Raw genomic sequence first — 21300 nt, forward strand, 5'->3', positions numbered from 1 at the left:
CACCCCTGGCAAAGCCCTTGTACCTGTCAGCTCCCTCCTTACCTACAGTGCAATTCCACCTGCATCCCGCTTCCCAGGCAGAGCAGGGCCCATTCTGAGACTGAGAGCTTGGTAAGGTACCACTTTTCCCTAGGACTTAAAATTTGCTGTGGTAAAAATGAGACGATTTAAAATTGACTTATTTGTCAGTTTTGCCCTTTGTGGGTGTTAGAGGAGTTTGTGTGTGTTGCCATCTGGGGCATAAGGACTTGTGACATCCTTGTTGACTTGTCTCTCTCTCTCTCTCTCTCCCCCCCCGTTTCAGAGTGCCTGCTGGGGTGTGTGCAGAAGAATGGCTGCGGCAGAACCTCTGACCGCTTTCTCCCGATGGTACCTCTATGCCATCCACGGCTACTTCTGTGAGGTGATGTTCACAGCTGCCTGGGAGTTTGTGGTTAACTTTAATTGGAAGTTTCCAGGTGTTACCAGTGTGTGGGCGCTCTTCATCTATGGCACCTCCATCCTCATTGTGGAGAAGATGTATCTGTATCTCAAAGACAAGTGTAACATTGTAGTGCGCTGCTTCATTTACACGCTTTGGACATACCTCTGGGAGTTCACCACCGGCCTCATCCTACGCCAGTTTAATGCCTGCCCGTGGGACTATTCCCAGTTTGATTTTGACTTCATGGGCTTGATCACCCTGGAGTATGCAATCCCATGGTTTTGTGCATCTTTCATTATGGAGCAGCTGGTGATCAGAAACACCCTGCGCTTACGATTTGATGAGACTGCTGAGCCGGGGGCCCCCACCGTCCCCATCGCCTTGGCCAACGGCCACGTGAAGACTGATTGAGCAGTGACTCAGAACCACACTTAGCAATCTGAGAGAGCCCAGGCCTCCACCACAGACTGTCAGCTCTGGCTCCGAGGTACTGCTCCTTGCTGTATGATAAGATTCATAAACCCCATTTTTCTAATGGGGGTGTGCATGGGATATACCAGAAAAAAAATGGAACCAATAGATTTTCTATGGATTTTACTCTTTGGGCTCCAAGGACCAGTATCAGTTACTTGTTAGTTAGGTCATTTCTGATTTTAACTTATTACAGGTGAAAGCAGTCCTTTTGCTTACACTTTTATGTGGAGAAAGAAGAAATGCATACAAGAAGAAAAAAGCAATTAGCGGATGGGCATGGACACACCAGCTAAGTTAGTGATTGGCTTACTCCATTAGGCAATATTCAGGTGCTTGCTTGCAACCAATACCTCCTGTGGGACCTGAGATGCTGCAGGAACAAGGAAAACCCGTCTGCTGTTGAGAAGAACCTAAGACTGGCAGTCTCCTGGGGAGGTAGATGGTGTTGCCCTCATGAGGTCCCAATTGGCCTCTCCCTGGGTTCTCTGTTGCACCACAAAATAATCTGGTGCTGGACATCTAGCTGAGTTTATACAGATCTTGTATTCTTTGAAATCTCAGTCCTGATACTCACTAGAATTATGTTTTCCTCTTTTTTTTATTTTTTATTAAAGGCCTTTTTTGCCAAGTGAATTTTACCATAATCTGTGCAATCTGCATCTTGGCAAAAGGCTCAAGAAGTAGCCTAAGTCTTCCCATCTCCTCTGTCCCCACCAAAGCACACCTTGCTCTGAGGGTCTGCTGCAGATTCCAGCTCCCATCTCAGCTGTGCAAACCTTGTCAAGACTGTACATGCCACGAGAGTTTTCTGCTTTCCTTTCCAGGGATTCCTCTGTTTCTGGTGATGTTGATGATGACTTAGTCTGGCTGCAGCCCATTGTATCTGAAGGTCAGAACCTTCATATGGCTAATGTGGTATCCAGGATTCGGTCTTCTGGTACTGACTCTCACCTGCCTTGGGCACTGGCAGGTCTTGGCTCAGTTCTGCCCAGTGCTCTCAGCGTATCAAGATGATTTTCTTTTTCCTCCCAAGTTCTGCTTTAAATAGCCACAGCCATGTTGTCACGACAGTAATTGGAGGCAGCAAGGCATATGCCGTGCTGCCTGATACATTATTTAAAGAAAACAAAAAAAACATACTCTGAAGGGCACTTCTTCATCCTCTGCTTGAGTGAGACTTCAGGTTAAAGAGTGCAAGAGGAGCAGCAGAGAGGTGGAGCAGAGGGGAGTGCTGCAGCTCCATCGTAACTACCTGCACCAGGGACCATTTGAAATTTAACCTGGGGGGACATTTGAGGAGTAAAGGGAAAGCTGTAGTGCAGGGGAAGCACTTGATAGTGGCAGCTACAGGTTCATAATTTGTTCTGGCAAGGCTTAGCCTCTGAAGTTCACGACAACCATGGAGCTTGCAGCTGTCAGATGTACCCTGCTCCTAACTGTTTTATGGGGGAGGTTTGTTGCAGATGCCCTTCAGGGCCAGGTTAATTTTAGGTGTTTGTCCACCATAGTCAGCTGTACCAGGGGTCAGTGTGGCTTGAAATGCAAAAGTGTTGGTGCAATGGTGGGATTCCACTCCTGCACTGAAAATGGCCACGCTGTTTCTGTGTGAGTCCCATTTCTGGTATGGCATGGAGTGCTCAGCTGTGAGCATCCTCCGTGTCCCGGGGGCATCCATTCCTGAGGAGGAGAGGACTCTGGCCCTGTGAGAATTGCTTGCTGGTTCTGCTGTTATGAAGGCAGTGTTAATCCTTTTTGTACCACACAGAGGGCAATTATTTATTCATAGTACATATTATTCTCATGTGGCATCCGTTGCTGGCAATGGACACATGAAAACGCTGGTGGCAAGGAGTTAATCAAATTTGCGATGTCTCCTGAAGCACCCAGAATACTTAGATGGGTGTTTAGAGTTCCCTTTTTATAGCTCATTAAATTAAAAGAGAACAAAGAAAAAACAGATTATTTTTTTTTCCTCTGCTGTGATGCCATTATTACAAAATCAGAGGAACTGGATGAAGTTTATCCGTATGGTGACTTGGCCCTGGCTAGAGGCCAAATGCCCACCAGGCCGCTCGCTTACTCCCCCTTTCAGCCAAAAAGGGGAGAAAATATATATTGAGAGGCTCAGGACTTGAGATAAGGACAGAGGGATCACTCTCCAATTAGTGCAATGGGCAAAACAGACTCAGCACAGAACTAAAGGAAAGAAAAGTGATTCATTACTACTACAACTACACACCCAGTGAACCAGAGTCGAGATAATGAGGAGCGGCCAGGTCTTAAAGCATCTTCCCCCCCCACCCCTCCCCTTCTTAGCAGACTTAAACTTCATACCGATTTTACTCCCTTCTTCCCCCCCCAACATGGCGCAGGGAGGTGCAGGGAATGGGGAGTGGGGTTCCGGCAGTTCCTCACAAGCTGGTTTCCTTCCTCAGATCTTAACACTTCTACTTCTCCCCCCACCCCTCGCCTCTTCTCACACTTGACTTTAATCATAAATTTGCTCCCTTCATCCCCCCCACTGCAGCACAGGGAGGGGCAGGGAATGGGGGTTTTCAGTCCATTCCTCCCACGTTGTTTTCCTTCTTGGCTGGTGCAGGGGGAGGACATTCCACACACCCCCCATTCCCCTGCTGTGGGGTCCCACCTACGTGAGTCCTCTCTATCGGGGAGTCATCTCCTCACCACAGGCCTCTCAGCAGGACTCCCTTCCATGGGTGCTGACGGTCAGGCCGAGACTCCCCTGGCCTGGTTGCCCATAAAGTCACAAGTCCCCGGGCAAACCTGCTGAGGCGTGGATCAATCTCTTCACAGGCCGTAGATGTCTCTGCTCCCCATCCTCATCCATGGGCTGCAAGGGGACACCCGCTCCATCATGGTCTTCCCGAGCTGCAGGGGAATCTCTCTTTCTGCATTCTTCCCCCACCCCCTCCTTCAGGCCTGGCCTTGGTGTCTGCACAGCTCGTTTCATCTTCTCACTCCCTTCTCCAGTGGCAAAATGCAGCTGCCTGCAGTTTTTTTCTCCTATATGTGATTCACAGAGGCGCTGTGACCATCTCCGATTGGCTTGGCTCTGGTCAGCAGCAACTCTGGCCTTGAATTGGCCGATGTTTACTTTCTGGGGCCTGCAGAGCTGTAGCTGCTGCTTGCAAAAGCCATCTCAGCAGCACAGCTACACAAAACTGCAACAATCGGCTTTGAGGGGCTTGGGCATGTAGGCCCAGGCACAACAGTTGCCTTTGGGGTATGGAGAGATGAGATTTATCTATGGTATAGTGCAGATGAGCTCTACTGAACCAGAGCAAGAATTGCAAGGTGTGGCTGAGAGCCAGGATCTCCATAGCTTACCTCTGATACTGTCAGGGTTGCTGGATGCAGCGTCTAAAGCTGGGTTACCCTTACCTGCGGTGGTGTGCTGCCTCCCACACCACCTCTGCAGCACATGAAACCCTCAGCTTCATAGAAACATCCTTAGGACCCCTGCTTTCCCCTTAGCTGTCACAAAACTCTTTCAAAAGTTTAGAAGGAACTAGGAATGTGGTTTGGTGACTCCCAGCTGCATCTGGGACTGGGGAAGGAAGAGGAGGGTTTGCTGTCCACAGAACTAACCTGGTGCACACTAACAGACACGTCTTGAGTTCAGAAGGTCCCCACTAAATGATGCCGCTTTTGCTCAGTGATGTAATATTTAGATGATCAAAGTACAGAGGGGTTTCCCAGCAGCATCTTGTACCTTACTCCATTATCTGTATTGCCTGTACCATTGTAATAGCGATTGTTGTCTGCTTTCCACTGGTGTCAGATGTGTACCACCCAGCTATTGCATCCTCATGGAGTGGCAATTTACACCCGGAAGTGCACTTTACTTGCAGCTTGCACACCAGAAACAGAGACCGACCCAGCAAATTCTCACATCAGTTAATTATACCTAATACAATGTACCTAATGCAGCAGGAATAGCCAGACTTCTCCTTTCTGAGCAACGTGGCTATGGCTGGAGCTTTGTCTTTTCCGCAAAACTTCCCTTTTTACTATGTGAGATGCTTCTTACGAAGTCTTAAAGAAGTGCCCAGAGCACGTTACTGGGGTCTCATTGGCAGCTCAGCAAGAGCTCGGGAGCTGGACTGAAGCTGTAGAGACATTTACATTAAGGAGAACAAAAAACGCACAAGGCCTAACATTTGTTTGTACGTGTATCTTCCTCAGTAGATTAAAGTTGCCTGTTTTGAGTTCACCAGCAATAAAAAAATCTTGTGATTTATCTACCTTGTCCTAACTGCAGCAAGGAGAGTGGCCCATCGCTGCTTTTGTTTTCAGAGGGGGTGGGGGGATGGGTGGGGGGATATGGACTCCAGTTTTGCTTCCCTTGCTGGTCTCTTGTATGATCCACCCTAAAGAATCTCAAAGTATGCATTGAAGTGCAGAGTCTGGTGCCCTGCACACAAGAGGCGATTCAGGCATGACTGTGATTTCTGCTGATGCTCTGAAGATCTTGCCAGAGGGAAATGGTTGATTATTTACAGCAGGACCAGACTGCCTCTTGGTCCTCGGAGTTATAACTGAGGGAAATGTGTCCATCTGTACCAGGTGCTGTTGTACCTTGGGTCAGAGTGCATTTTGTAATTAAAGCAGAATAATCCAGTCAAGGTTTGGCTTGACTAGTCCCCCGACTATAAAAGGTAAAAAAATACTGGAGGGCTTTAACTGCTGTAAGAATTAGGAAGCGGGTGGGTGACTGAAGGCCTCCTGACTTCAGTCAGCAGCTCTGCTACTGCTGACTGGTTTTCTGAAACCTGCATGGAAAGAAAGGGGATTTCTTTGTTCACTGGAACTTCTCCCCTTCTGCTTATGAATAAAACATGAGCCACTGCTAAGATGTGAACTGAAACCAAATGTTTTTCTATTTGAGTTTATCCTGGACCCTGAATGCATGCGATACGCCCTGTATTCAAAGGGGAGGCTTACAGGCCTGAGTTCCTTGCTTCAGTTCCGCCTGCCACCTTCTACCTGAGAAGGAAACTATTCTCTTCCCCTTCCTGCACATTAGCAGCTGCCAAATCCTTCTGCAATCCCGTTGTAGAAGAAAACCTCTCTTCTGCTGCAACCCCTGCTAAGCCAGAAGCTGTTCCCACCGTGCATCCCCTCACTTGGAGGGTTTGGCCCCTAATGCCTGGGTAGGGTCGCAGAGCTGGTGAGGCCTCAGAGGCACTGTCCTTATTTGGCAAATGGCCTCTGCTTGCACTTGTATTCCCTTGCTCCCTTCGCAGAGTCCTGAGCCAGCCCCTGAGAAAAAGGGACTTTCCTTCCTTCCACCTGGGAAGGAAGGGAGGAGCAAGCTCTGCTGCTGCCCTGGCCTTGGTGCCACTCAAGGTCTCAAGCTGCTAGCAGAGGTCAGTCTCGCTTGGGCAGGGGAACATTAATTTTAAGACCTGCAAGTCTCATGACTGGGAAAGTCATCCGCCTAAGGATGAATTTGTACCATGTGGAATGGCTTATTTCTTGCAAGATGGCAAGGGTGTGCTCCATCAGGGGTCTGGCCTCTTGATTCACTGCTTTGTGAACAGGAGGGAAGTTCTGGAAGCACGTGGTGCCCCCTGTACTGCTCCGCTTTTGGCCCCTGGGCAGCTAGCACAGATGCCAAAGGAAGAAGTCCTAGGGAGTGGCAGGGGACGCACTGCCTGGTTTGTGTACAAAGGCACCTCTGCTTCAAATACAAAGCTGCACTTTCCCTCTTGAGATCTTTACTACCTGTGGAAATACAAAAGTTGTCTGCTTGCCCCAAGATGTGTGGTTGATTGCCTGCACTTGCTCTGAAGTAGAAGGGATGTTCAAAATCTCTAGTCCTCTTTTTCTCTAGGTCTTTGTTAAAAAATACATCACCTAGAGATATGCAAGCTAGTGCTTGTTAAACCCGTGTAGGTACTAAAAGCCATACAGTGCTGTGTTCCACCCTGCTAAATTAATCATGCTGAGAAGCAGAATACCTTGGCCCACTGAGCGTGTTGCCATGTGGCTATACCACTTCAGCACCTGAATTAGTACAAACGCCTACTCAGGAATGCATTTTGCCTTACAAAGTGTACTCTTAATTCCATGGGTTCCAGTGAAAACATTTGACTTGCTTATGAAAGAGAAAGTCTCAGATCCTATGTAAGTTTCATTGCTGCATATGATCTTGCTGGAGAGCATCTTGTTTTAATGTTTTGGCTACTTAACTGAGACACTGGAGATCAAATGTGGAAGGTGACTTGTCACAGCCTTGGACCAGGTCGCTAGCATCACACAACTACAGACTGTATTGCACGTGGTGTGTGTGCAGCTCCAGTGCGCGGCCGGGACGAGCTTGTGCCATATGAGGACTGTGATGAGTAGATGGGGTGATACGAGCGCTGCTGGTAAAGGCAGCAGAGCGAGGACTGGTGGTGACATCTCTGTTCCCAAATCTTCAAGAGCTGGACAGGCTGGAAGCAGCCTTTATGTGTTCTTGGTGTTTGGGACTTCTCGCAGGTCTAAAGCAAACTGGCAGGTTTTTAATTCTGAGGGAAGTAGACCATTCCCTCGACTCCTTACTGGAGTCTGGGCTGCCAACTGGTTTTGTAGCCACTGGATTTTCTAAAGTGGATGGCCTTCATTAGCGTCTCAGAAAATAGCAGTTTTTAAATGGTAATCCCAAATGCTTGACGTCAGTTTGTATTTATGCTTTAGTCAATTTAGGAGCTAAAGACCCTTAAGTATCTGGTGATGCTGTGTGTTTATACTGTTGTGTGGCATGCTGTCCTGCTTTGATGCTATAATGAAGAAGAAAGAGAAGGAAATACAAAGCAATTTGCTCTTTAATAAAAATAAGTAAATGCACGCAGTTGAGATTATTTATTAAATATGTGAGTTGAGACACGCACAGTGCTTGTAGATCTCTGGCCTTTCACCCATGGAACATGTTCCAGCACAGAATTTCTCTCCCCTTTGCAGTTATCGATATTGCCCCTCCTGTGTGACTAACAGCATTTGCCTTTCTTTCCGGTTTTCGCTAAAGGATCTCTGAGTGCTTTTCACAAACTGGTTAAATAATTCTCTACCCAGGCCTTGATGTAGGTAAGCACTAACCCCAAATAACACCGATCAAGAGCTGATGGGAATGTCCTGGCAACTCCCAGAAGATCACCTCAGACCTGGGAAAGGCAATTTTAACATTCTGCATGTTCACCCAGTTTCCGTATTCAAGAAGGGAGTTAATAAAGTTCCAAGAAGGCTGGGGAACTGGGAAAGCGCTACCCAGTTTCCACCATCTGTGCTGTCCTGGAAATGGTTTTGTACATCATCACATCACTCTCTCTGCCCAAACCTGAGGCAGTGTATGAAGGGACCGTCAGAGCTGATAGGCAGCACAGTTCCATCTTGTACAAAGTGGGACTGATTTCCCTCTGTTTGCTACATAATCCACCTCCATCAGTGGTGTACTTTTGGGTGAATATTGCTAGGGGCAACAAGCCATGTTAGAGGCTAAACTGAGGTGACCATCTGTTCTGTCAGCTCATGTCATTGCAGTTACTGCAGAGCTTATCTGCGTTGCTGCTTCTGTTGTCAGACCACCCTTCTGATGCCACAGCTTTTCCGATCGCTCCTATTTCTCCATCGGCACCTTTAGCCCTCTGCCCCTTTCCATGCCTTCCTTCCACAGCCAGCCCAGGCTGCATCTCACCTTTGGCAATGTAACATGAACGGGCTGATGGTGATCTGCAGCTTCCATTAGAGCCTGTGACAGCTGCAGTTGTCAGTGCTGCGGAAGCTCAGAGCAGAAAACATTTTGCAGGCTTGCCTGCAGGCCCAAGTACAGCAGCAAGTTTGCAATTACTGCTCAGTGCCTTTGCTGTAACATCCACACAATGGCATGTAATAGGCTTTCGGGGCTAAATTCAGGAAGGAGCTTCCCTGGTAAATCTCCTTGAGTTTCAGTGTATGTGGAATAGAACCTAACTTCAACTGATCAAATGCACCCACGCATAGTGAGCTGCACAAACATTGATGATGGCCTCCAGGCTGTGCCACTGATGGCACCGTAACTTTTCCTGGCAAAGAAGAGCCGTCGCCTGCTCAGCTGCTGACAGCAGCCTGGGCCTGCTCACTGCTACTTTCTTGAGCATATGAAATCCTGAGAAGACCCAAAATAGAGCTCTGCACACACATGAAGCAGGGCAAGAGCTCTTGACCTCGGAAGCTGTGTGTCTGTGTGCTCTGGCATGTGAGAAGGCCTGATTTTGAGCTGGCAGTGGGTTAAAGCCTCTCACCAATGAGTGCTGGGCTCTCGGGGTTAGGCCCATATTTTTCAAATGTGTTTTTATGTAAGGTTTTAAAATCAGATTAATGTCTAAGGCAAACATGCCATACTATCCTGCTCCATCTTGGAAAAAAAGGGGAGTTATTGTCTTGGGGACCTTCTGATGTCTTTGCTAGGATTTGCCTTCCCCTCTGTCTGCACACACTTGCTGCTAAGGAGGGAGCGGTGTGTACCCAGCCCGAGTGAGACCCATCCACTCCTCTTCCTCAGCTGAGGCAAGCCTCCCACCCAGGCTGCAGCCCTAATCCTGGGCATCCTTGTGTTCGGGTGCTGCTCCATCTGTTGGCCACTTATCTGCCATCTCTAATTCAGTCACGTGCCATATTCCCAGGTTGGGACCTGCCTTTTTTGTTGTAATATTGATGTGAACCTGTCCCCAGTAGGATCTGTGGGTGCTGTGATACCACAGTAAGTGTTAGAAAAACATGTCTCTTGAGGTCTTTAAGGGTAAGAGGCAGCATCTCAGCTCTGTTCCACTAACAAAACAGCTCCGCTGAAATGTCCGTGAGGCACCTCTGTCGCCCCTTTCTGTCCAGCCTTGTCTCCCAGGGTCACACAGGAAGGCAAATCCTCACCGATGCCCCAGCCTGCCAGCAGTGTCAGCAGAGGGGAGCACGGCTGTTGGCACACTAGGAGGTTCCTCCCTGGGACTCCTCTGCAGATGACACATGGGTGCCCACGTTAGCTGGATGCTGGCATGCTCTGGCAAACAGATTTTTAATGTTATTGGAAAGTCATTTGGCTCTTCAGCAGAGGCTGATTTGAGTTAGCATGGTAATTATAATTATTTTTTTTTGTTGACAAATGTGCCAACAAAGCACAGCTGCCCTTTGATCTCACAGTTAACACAGCATGGTCCCCAGCACGATGCTTATGGTGGGGCTTTGTGCTACATGACTGGAGAGACCAGCATGGACATCCAGCAGAGGCTATGGTTGTCCTGGCCACTGGTCTCTAGGCAAGAGCCGGGCACACATCAAGAATGACGCTGGTGGTGAAGGTGGTGTTGGACTACATCGTGCCCCAACAAGGCTGCCTGCAACCTTTCAGCTGCCTGCAAAGCCACACAGAATCTTGACCTTGGCTGCTGCCATATATGGCTCACTGAACCCTATTTTTCTGATTTATCTTCCATCACCTGAGTTCTGTCCTTCTTCTCCGCCTCACCAATTACCTCCTGGCAAGGTCTCACTGCATGTTAGAGCTTTGGTATTTGCTTCAACATCCTGGCTTGGGTCTGCTGACTTAATCCTTGTCACTTGACAACTTTTCTTTGGCCAGGCACTACAATACTGTCATCTCCAGCTCTTCATTGTTACTTTCTCATGGCCTCTCTGTTGTCTCTCCTCCCTGGGAATCCCTGCTCAGCTCAGCTATGTTGTCCATCAGTGTGCCCCCATCCAGTTACACAGCCTTTACTGCCATCTCCTCCCCACATCTCAGACCTCTGCCTCCCTCCTAGCTTGCCACCATGTCTCCACACCTGCATTTCGCTCAGCTCCTCCGACATCTCTTCCCAAATGATTTACCAGCAGCATAAATCACCCGTAGCCAGAGCAGACTTCTGCTCCCCTTTTGCTTCTTGCGTTTGCCTCTCTTGTCCTGTCTCCCTGGTAGATACACAACAAGTGAGGGAGGCAGAGACATCTTTGACCTTCTCTTCTGTGATTCCTTGTTTGCCTGGCTTCTATGTCTTGCCACCTCATCTCCATCCCCCGAGGGCTCCCTGCTGGGCTGGTGCTGGTGTCCCATATGCCTGTTTCCTGTTACTTACCCTGTACACAAAATGTTTTCTTCAGCTGACGTTCTAGAACATACCCTTCTCCCCAAGCCAGTCTGTCTCGCCAGCCCTACAAAACCCAGCAAATTAAATCATCTGCGTATCTATTTCACATATTTATGAGTGAGATACTAATCCCTGCATAGTGAAAGGGTCATATGTACAAAAGGGGAACTGAGGACACCAGCATTACAGGGAGAAGTGGGAGAAGGGGAGGCTGGGAACAAGGGCAGGGCAGATGTCAAGGAGGTGAGTTTACAGTGTTGAAAAAAAAGCGCAGACAACTGAAACAGCAGATGAGAGTATCACTGAGAAGCTGCAGTGATACACTTTCCTTGCTACTGTGGCATTTAAGCTCTCACTTTTTCCTGCTCCCTGCACCTTTGCCTTCAGTCCTCCAAATGACTCAAAAAAAAATGTATAGAGAAATTAAAAGCTGAGCAGAGAACCCTCTTCCCCGTGCCTTCGGTGACAGCCCTTCCGCCCCAGTGGGAAAGCTGATCTGCCAGGCCTATCCATTTGTTACGGCAGCCCTCCCAGGCCTCACCCAGTACTCCCTCTGATGTCCTGCCCCTGTGTGAGCCATAAAGCTCTTTCCAGCTCCCCCAGCACAGCTCACGCGCTGCGCAGGTCCCAGAGGGTGAAAGATTTGCGTGTGATGCCATTACAGCGGCCGCCCGAGACTCGGCTCCATTTCCCATCTGTTGCGAGCTATTACTTTCCCGGGGCACAAAAGCAGGTGACACGTCTGTCGGGTGCCACAGAAACCTCGCAGGCTGCAGCCGTGGCAAAATCACTCTCCTTAAGGCAACACAGAGAGGGGCTTCTGTGTGCTGAGCTCCTTTCGGGGCAGGTTGTGGGGTTTTGCTGCCCTTGGAAGGATTCTGCAGTGAGTGACCTGGAGATGTGGCAGTTGCGCCCCAGTCATAGTTTAACACAAGGCAGAGAGCAGAGCCTTCAAGAAGATTATATTTCTTCACATACAGTGGGTCTCCAGGGAGATTACACGTGCAGGGCCAAGGGCTTTGGGGGGCTGGCTCTACAGCCCCACAGTAGGATTCTTCTGTTTCCAGCAAAAAGTACCTGTAAAGCATGGGGCGTTCTGCCAAGCCTTCTGTATGGACTCAGCAGGAAATGCTGCTCCCAAGAGAGATTTTACCTCCACTTCTGTCAGGGAGAGCTTTTATAATAATAATAATAATAGCAGTTGATCAAATAGCCCCCCGTGCTATACCACCTTGCAGCTTGAGTACCGGGGCTGCGGCTGAGCAGCGGAGCAGTGCTTGCTCACTGGACTGCAGAAAGGTTGCTCGGGCCGGGGGAACACTGTCTGCCTCTGGAAAGGCAGGGAGCTCTGGAACACTGGTGGCTTTGAGACACAGGTATCTTGGCCAAGGTAATTGTCAGCTGTGCACACTGACAAGCCAGAGATTATCTAAGCTTTACAGAGGTTTTACTTAGAAGTCTTGTCCTACCCCAATCCTGTACAACCATTAATTCATCTGCTTGGGATACTGAATGAGTAAGAGCGCATGAGCCCCAGTGGGATGGGAATTTCCTATTCCACAACACTTAAAATACCCAAACCTTGACACCAGCCTCTCTCAAATCCAGTCCCAAGAATATCAGTAACTATCAGTGAAATTCAGTAACAGCTATGGGTACTCCAGGGTGCCAACACACAGCCGTGGTGCCACGGTGCTCAGAAGCCAGTGGAGTCCCTCCCAGCACCAGCCTGGACCAGTACAGGTGGGTGATGTGCTCTCAGGCTCCTGATGGTGGTGAAGCTGGACTTTGCAAGGTAAGAAGCACACGCCAGCACCAATGGGGGCCTTCCCACACCAGCTTCTGAATAAGAGGAAAAGGTAGCATCCTTGGTCCAGATTAATTTCTCCGCTGTTGTGTGTCTCATGCAGTGACTCGTAGCTTGCAGGCTCAGGGTAAATTGCTACTTAATCACAAAGGGAGTGTTTTATGCTTGCTGGATGTTGAAAAAAGTAAGAGCATTGGGTGAGAACAAAGCTGCTTCTAATTTCCATGAGTGTTTTCCTAAGGAAGCAGCAAACATTAACCAAGGAAAATAGGACTTACCTCAAGTGCTGAAATCTGTGTCAGAGAAAGGAGCTGGTTTGAGCAGGTGCCCTCCAAAGCCTGCAGAGCATCAGCCTGGCTTTGCACTGCTTCTGGCCTTCAAACATGAACTGCCCCACCATTACCCCCCACCCTCATGCATTGAGCTGGATGGTGCCAGAAGTGGTAAATGTCAGGAAGTGTGCATGTGCTGGAACACAGGAACTATGGCTAGATAAAACAGCAATCACAGGAGAGGCTGTGTGTATACTGAAGAGTCCTTAAGTGGATGGCACAAACAGCCCTGATTTCTCTCTTTACCCAGCAAACAGCTGCCATGCACTACAGTCCCCTTACAGGAAAGTGAATTTAGCAATGAGACAGGGATGGTTGGGGATGCCTGTCATGATGCGCTTTCCTGGCACCTAGCCCACCCCCTTGCTAGGGATCAGCAGCACTGCAGAGGCCAGCCTCAAGGGGCAGGGGGGCCAGGACACCCCTGTGACATCTCCTAGGGGAACATGGAGTCTGCAGGGATTCTCTGAGCTCCCCCAGTCAGCAAACCAGACAGAAGTGCCATGTTTTGCCATGATGTTTGGCTCTAGATATAACCTCTTCTCAGAAACGTGAGTTTCTGAGAGGTGTGTCTGGATATTCAGAAATGATGCGATAATAAATGTCATTTTATTCAAGTCATCAGCCCTCCCACCTTGGCATCTGTGAGCAATGTCTTGCTCTTCTTGGAGCCCCTCAATATCTAGGGATATATTGCTGAATTGGTGCCAGCAATTTCTCTTTTTCTCCACGTTTAGAACAGGCAGGAGGAGCAGAGGTACAAGTAGCAGGGGAAGTTAGCAGTGGGGAGGAGAGCCTGAGGGAATTCATGCCCATCCCAACCTATTTTTTTCCCATTTCTTTGAAAAAAATGTTGTTTTGATGTTATACGTTGACTTCGGTCGTTGACAGACTGCATGAAAAAAGCCTGTGCATTCCTCTAGGCAGTTTTGGCAGATATGTAGGTAAGCTATCCAGTTAAGATCAGCAGCTAACCCACAACGAAGCTTAATCTCCAGCCAAAAGCTTAATCCAACAGAAACCAAACATCTGCCCTCCTCGGGCACTCTGGGATGAAGACAGAGGTCTTGGCTTATGGGGTGGCTCCAGAATTGATCTTCTGACCCCTCCCTGAAGGCAAAGCAGGGCATGTGCTCTGTGGTTTAGGTAAGAGACTGTGGTATGGGGTGGCAGATGCCAGGCTCTCAGAATTACAGCTACAAAACCTCAGACTGAACCATATGCAGATCTAGTACAAATAACAGTATCCCTCCCTTGCCCTGTTAAACCCTCTGCTATTTCTGGCCTTTCTCTCCCAGCATCTCTTTTCATACACAGCAGACTGAGACCATTATCCCTAGAATAAGAGTGTGCATGCTGGGTTTTTTTTCACTGTATCTCATTCCTGACCTCTGCTGCTTTTTACTATTCTAGTCCTGGTTTATAATAGGAAATTGAAAGCCCAAAGATTTTCTTCACATCTGACATTCATTCACCCTCCCAGCTTTTTTTTTTTTTTTCCTGTCAGATTAAAGGCAGAGAGAAAGAAACAGCCAAAACTGTGTGTTTATGGTCTATATATTTAATATCTAAAACTATGATTCTGTTCTTAATCTTGTTTTGTGTAACTTAATAAATTTCCCTGACCTTATTCTGGATCCTCACCAACCTAAGAAGGAAGTCAGATGATGTATCTATCTAAACATAACATTGAGAGTTAAGACAAACAAGTCTCACGCTCATCTGCCCATTTCCCAGCCCCAAGGACTTGTCCTTATTCCTGCTCTTATTCAACTCCAGATATCTGAAAAGTGACCCCAGACTTACAGGGACTTAAATTTTACCAGTTTGGGACATCTCTATCCTGATTTTCTTCAGATGGCTCCAGTTAAAAGTATGGCAGCTGTGCACCCCTGGGGCTGAAATTATTTCAAGCTGGAAGCCCTAAAATCAGCTGCAAGCCAGCTCAAAATCAGAGGCTTATGAAGATCATTTGGTCTTCATATGTGAGTTGGTGAGTCCCTGCTGAGAAGTGATGGAAACATGAAGGTCCCGGTGGAAGCTGAATGAGAGCTGGCTGAACTAAACCTTTGGTAACATAAGGCTGTTGAGTCACACAGCCCAGGATACACCTGCCCCTGCCGATGCCATGACAGCACAGCTATGATGAAAGTCAGTGACAAATGTGGGATGGCTCCATCTTCTGTCAGCTCAGCGGCACCTTTCCTTGTGGCGCACTTTATGTTGCAAGGCTGGGAGTGTTCTCATTTCATGCCCTTTCCCTTCTGGGTGTGAAAACTCCCGAGGTTTGGGAAAATATGCCTCCAATGATTGGTCTGGACTGGACTGTGGCACTTCCTGCAGATCTCTGAGCCTGCATTCTAAAGACCACTGAAAGAAACGTTATCAGACAATTAATAGGACCCTGGTTCAGCGAAACAGCTAATCATGCATTCAGCTTCTTGTTGTACAAATGTCCTATTTTGCCCAATTAAGTATAGGCTTAATTTGCTGCATGGTTCATTTAATACAATTTTCTGTAGTGATTTCAAAATATAGTTATGACTCTGTAAAACCCATTTGTCATGGGCAGTCAGCGTAGGGTGAGGATAATGTGAACACAGCTATGGCATCATGCCCAAGCAGTGAGTGGCAAACATGCTTGCCTGGACACTTTCTGTAGTAACTGGGTTTGTGGTAGAGGAGTCCTGGGGTAATACTGAATATATTATTGCTGTGTGCTCATCCCAGTACAGTGGATAAGAAGCACGATGCTTCAAAGTGAAAAACAATCACCACAGAGTTAATTTGATGTCTTTTTACCCCCATGGGAAAATTCTTCTATAATTATCCATGAAGAAATCTCTTGCATGTGTTCGCCAGCACTGCGAAGACACAGGATGCTGGGTATCTGGTTTGATCTCATTTGAGGTGACCGACTTCCTTGGAGGTGGTGTGTGAAAGTGAATAACTTGCAGTTGCAGGGTATGAAGATGTCTCATTCTTTCAGGGCCAGGCTGAAACCGTAAGGTGCAAACACTGTGGGAGTGGAGACCTTCCTCTGCTTCGGTGGTTTCTTCTCTCTTCCATGCCACTCAGCCACTTTTGGAAACTGTTCAGCAACATCTTTTGGGGAGTATGGTAAGGACATCTGGAGCAGGTTCCTTTGTAGTCCCAGCCATAGGGATCTCATTCATCCCTTTAAAAAGAAACAGAATGAAAAGAATGCAAGAACCAAAGGCCCCAGACTAAAACAATTAATGGAATGAAATGTTCCAAGCTTTGTTTGCTTGCTGGTTTGTCTGTTTGTTGTTTGAAATAAGAGCTACTGGGCTCTTCACTTCAGATGCTGGGTTATCAGAACAATTGATCTGCGACATCACAAAGCAAAGATTTTTCTAAAAAACAAGGCACTTTCACTGCTGCTACTTTGGAATATGTTCCTTGGGTGATGAGCTGAACAAGAATACTCACATCAGGGTTGGGTTTGTTTTTTTGAAATTGTATGTGAATGGGTCTGTCTTTTTGGGGGAGCACCCCCATTTCTGACAACTGCAGAGACATGAGTGTCTGGGATCTCTACTGGTGTCATCCAAGCAAAAAAGCTAATCTCTTGGTAAAGTCCACCAGCTCCTGTTGTCTCCTTTTTCCACTGAAGAACTCTGCAGATGGATCAAGGGCTGTACCTGAAAGCAACAGATGTCCTACCGCAAGTGCTAAAATCAGGCACCATCAGTACTGATTTCATGGTGCCTGACTGTGTGATGACAAGGGGTACATAATACGTTTTCTCTACTGGTCGCCCCAAGGTGTTTGGAGTTTTCTAGCTTAATTGTGGCTTCTCAGTGGAGGGTGGCTGCTGCAAAGGACCCCAGAGTGACATGCTGGATGGGCACATCCCTGGAGAGCAGGGCTGATCAAAGGCTGATCCCTGAACTACTGAGTTCTATAGCTGGTCAAAGTGAAACAGATCTGCTTCATAGGACAAAAAGCTAAATACAGCTCCAGTTTCTGAGTAACAGTGTATGTGTCAGTCCTTCTGTGCTTTAGCGACAAAAACCGCAGTGAGGACCTAAGGCTTACCTCAGTCAGATATTATCTGCTTTGCGCTCCTAAAAAGCCTTCTGCTGTGATATTTGTCATTCCCCATGGAAAGCTGCAGGAATTCTGTGGTAAGAGTGGTAAGGCCTGGTGATTGCAGACATCACTACTGGGACAAACCCAGCATCTCAGTAAACAGAAATCGCAGACAAAGCAGTAAAAAAGGGGTGATGGTAGGGCACAGGTGAAAGGCAGGAGGAGGTCAGGTTTGGCTTATGTAGGGTAAATTGGATTTAGCATGTATGGGTAAGGATCTGTTCTGGTAACAACTCTACGTTGATTATTATGCTGCTGCTCTACCCATTCATGGTCATCTCATCTAACAGAAAAGTAACAGGGAAATATAAAAAGCCCAAAGACTTGAATGACTCCTGCTGTCCCTTTAACCAGAGAAAGCTAAATGAAGTAGGAAGCTGATCTTGGAGGGCAATCTGCTTAGATGAGTACAGGCTAAAAGTGGAATAATCCCTGCGGTCTCTCATTTTGTTTGCTGTAGTTTGGGCAGAAAGCAAATGCAGCTGAATTTTTCAAAGCTGTAAATGTGCAGGTGGGTCTGTCCTCCTGCCTGCAAGAGCGGCGAAGGTGGCCAGTCTGCTTTTCTGTAAAAAGGGTAGGAGGTACAGATGCTCCCTTTCAGAAACTCTACATTGCTGCTGAGTGTTTCTGAAATGGTTTTGAGAGCGATGGATAATTCTGAATCCACAGTGGCATGTGTGAAGATGTAGAAAACAAGAGAAACATTTTCTGCCTGTCCTGATAAAAAAGGCTTCTTTTTCCTGGGTTTAAATGTGTGTGGTCAGGTCACTAATACCTGCGGAGGATTCATTATAAGTGGGTGTAATCCTTCCTGAGCAGGAGGAAAAAGGTTAATTGCCTGGGGAGAAGCATTTATCTGGTCCACAGACTCTTCAGAGGACTGGGAGAGGCTCAAAATGAGAAGACGGGTTAATTTTTCACAGGTTTGTTGTTCTTGGTAACAGTGAGGTTGGGCTGAGCAGCTTGAAGAAACAACAAAAAGAGTTTCCTTTCCTGCTAGCTCATCCCTAGAGCAGATGCAGCTGGGAAAGTCTCAAATGAGGTAGCTACACTAAAGCTGTCCTGGTACAGATGGCATTTTGGGAAAAAGAAAGCATTTTTAACCAGGGTGCAGGCAGGCCTCCTTGTGAGATCCTTTTAATTCTCTTTTGTAAGATGAGGGAACCTCAAAGGGCTGGAAGACCTGGCGTGAGGAAGGCAGAGAATACTTCATTGGAGGTTCCTTTGTGTACTGTTAGTGAGCAGCCTCTAGGGACCTTAATCCTAGGAAGGCATGTGCTGCTCTATAATCACTTTCCAGTCTCGGGAGCACAGGGGTGGGTGGTTTTGGGTTTGTTTTTTTTTTTTAAAGAATGTGGTAAACATGAAGTAGATAGCCCCAAACAACAAGAATATATTTGACTAATTACATGCTATTCAGCAAGCATAAGGTAGGAAATTGCTCTGAATATCTGGATTACCCTTGTGAGTCAGAGTTGTTGCTGTGCTCTCATAGAGTAAACTCTTTTGGGGAGACACTTTCCTTTCACAGGGGTAAGGGAACACTGCTAATTTTAAGCCATGAATTGATGGTTGGAAAATAGTAATAAACCTGAGGACTGTAGGCAGTATCGGTGAACTGATGCTGTGTTAGTAATTGAGTGATCTGAAATGTTCCAGAATGTGAAACTATTATCTCAGGATGTTCACAAAAGGCTGTCTTGGGTTTGAGGAAGAAACTTTTCTGTAGATTCTGTTTCAGAAAGGGAAAAAAAAAAAAGCCATTATCTTTTCAGTTCTGAAGGCTTGCAGAATTACTTAACTGCTGAATATTTATTTGGATAAGAACTGATAAGTATTTCATCCAGCGCCCTTCAAATCAAACTGTCCCTTTTGGCTTGCCCCTCAGCAAGCTAATCACCATTGCTGGTTTTATTATAATTGGTGTGTTTGATGTTAAAGCACTCTGCTTCTGTGAGACTTCATTTGTTGTTGCTGTTACACTTTGCTGTTCTGTAAGTCTTGCTCCAGTGTTGCCACTTTAAAGGACATACTTAAATTACTGTGGTGAAGCTCATTTCTTATAAAGTAATCGTCTCTCAGCTTTATTAATCTCTTCTTTTTATGAGTTGCAGAGGCAGCTATTGGCTTAGACGAAGGCAGCTCTCTGCTGTACCATGCCTGACACATAAGCCTGCTAGGCTGGCACTGCTTTCTCTGTTTACAGTCTAAATTGGTAAAACCAAAAGTGAGAAGGAAAACAGATACTCTGTGGTTAAGGGGCTTGACCGAGGTCATAGAGCAGAGCTGTCTGCAGGGTGCCCGGACTGCCCTGTGACTACTGTCCCAGCCAAACATATGGATGCTGTGAAGCTGCCTGCTGTGTTGCTGCCTGAGAACATTACAGGTGAACAGGGGTATGTGGACACTTCTCTGATTATCCTCTAGATATATAACACTAACTTTCCCCACTCACACAGAGAAGATGCCACAATTATTTGTTTAGTAGGGTTAAGGGTCCATCTGCATATCTGAGAAGTAGAGAGTGGACTAGATATGACCCAATGATAACAGAGAGTACTGCACAACAAGAGGACCAACCTAATCCCCCAGGCACCCTCAGACTGCCTTGGAGGCACCCAGGAGCACCCTTCCCCAACCAGCCCCTTTCATGGGGGAGTGGTGTCAGGTGGTGCAGGAAACAGCCTGGGCTAACTCAGCTCATCTGGTCTGGCTACTTGGGGAGGTCAAGTCTGGCCTGGCCAGAACTGTGACACTTCGCTGAGATGCAAAGAACTTCCAGGAGGAGCACCAGGGTATATTGGTTTTGCTCACAAGTCTTCTAAGATACCTGTCTCATGAGATTTTCTTGCCTTGCTCATCATCCCAAAATGATTCTCTGGTTTAATACAGGTATTCTGGTTTTGTAGAAGATGGGAAGAAAGCCTGTTGGCCTGGAGGTGGAGAAGCCCTGCTGTGTTTGTGGGAGGGAAGAAAGTCATCAAGGCATTGCTACTTTTTTCCTGTTTCACCCCACCCCCCGACCCAGTAGTTAGGTAGGGCTCCTGCTACCCCCGTACCAAGCAGGAAATAGTTGTCCATGACAGTTGTAATGTGGTCACCCTTCTGTTCCCACTGAAACCAAGCTGCAGCAACAGACATTTCCCTTCCCTTAGCTGTTGTGACTTAGCTTGCAAAGCCCAACTACACTAGGAGGAGCTCTTTCCATTTCATTTCTTCTCTCCCTGCAGCGAGGTTATGGAGTTCTGTATGGGCTGCTTACTCTGCCCAGCTTCTTTAACTGTCTCGATGTTTTTGGCGTGCAAACTCCCTTCGGGGTATGAACAAAACGCTAATTCCACTGACACGACGTTTGTTGGGCATTTCATCATGGGCAGCTTTTTGCTGTGTTTCTCCTACTCGTTAGTTTAGAAAGTTCGCAGCTTCACTCTAAGTGCTTGTGCAGTGCAGACAAAAGCTCAGCCACGCAGGCTGAATGCACAGGCCCTTGGTAAGTAAACGTCTCCGGTAGTATTGGTCTGCTTCTTTCTTCAGTTAGGTGTATTTCTAGAGCTGTAAAGATTATGCAGACAACACAAATACAGTACTAATTTCAGTACTTCTGGTAGGAGCTGGAGCCAGTGGGAAAGCTCGCCCTACAGACATCAGCAGTGTCACGTCACTTGACAACTGACTTTCTGTTACATTCATGTGTGACAGCTACAGTCAGCAGGCTTCTCCTGGCACTGCCCGCAGGCGTTTGTGAGCGCTTGATGTGAGGACTCGGTACGCCTTACTAACAAAGGAACACACATGGGGTGCGCCTCGCACCCAAGCCTTGCGAGTTCTGTAGACGCTTTAGGCGTAGAGGGCGGTGGGAGTAGCTAGAGGGGAAACCCTGCGGAAGGCAACCATGGAGGATACCCGCACGGCGGCTTCCGTGCCTGGAGCGCGCTCACTCGCTCTGCCTCAAGAGCCTGGCCTCGGGCTCTCTTCTCTACTAACGGAGCGGGTGCCGCGGGGCGCTACCGCGGGCGGCACACGGGA

The 21300-nt window shown here is 47.6% G+C and overlaps 1 protein-coding gene across 1 annotated transcript; it reads left to right on the top strand.

Annotated features, from left to right (window-relative positions):
• Nucleotides 1-307: 307 nt before the first annotated feature.
• TMEM229B (transmembrane protein 229B) lies at nt 308-835 on the top strand (the record flags this gene model as incomplete). Its single annotated transcript, XM_084263921.1, has 1 exon — nt 308-835. Exon 1 carries the CDS (start codon nt 332-334, stop codon nt 833-835), a length of 504 nt encoding a protein of 167 aa, XP_084120047.1. The 5' UTR covers nt 308-331.
• Between the last annotated feature and the right edge of the window lie 20465 nt (nt 836-21300).

This window comes from Gallinula chloropus (genome assembly GCF_964237585.1).
Source record: "Gallinula chloropus genome assembly, chromosome: 4".
Classification (NCBI taxonomy): domain Eukaryota; kingdom Metazoa; phylum Chordata; class Aves; order Gruiformes; family Rallidae; genus Gallinula; species Gallinula chloropus.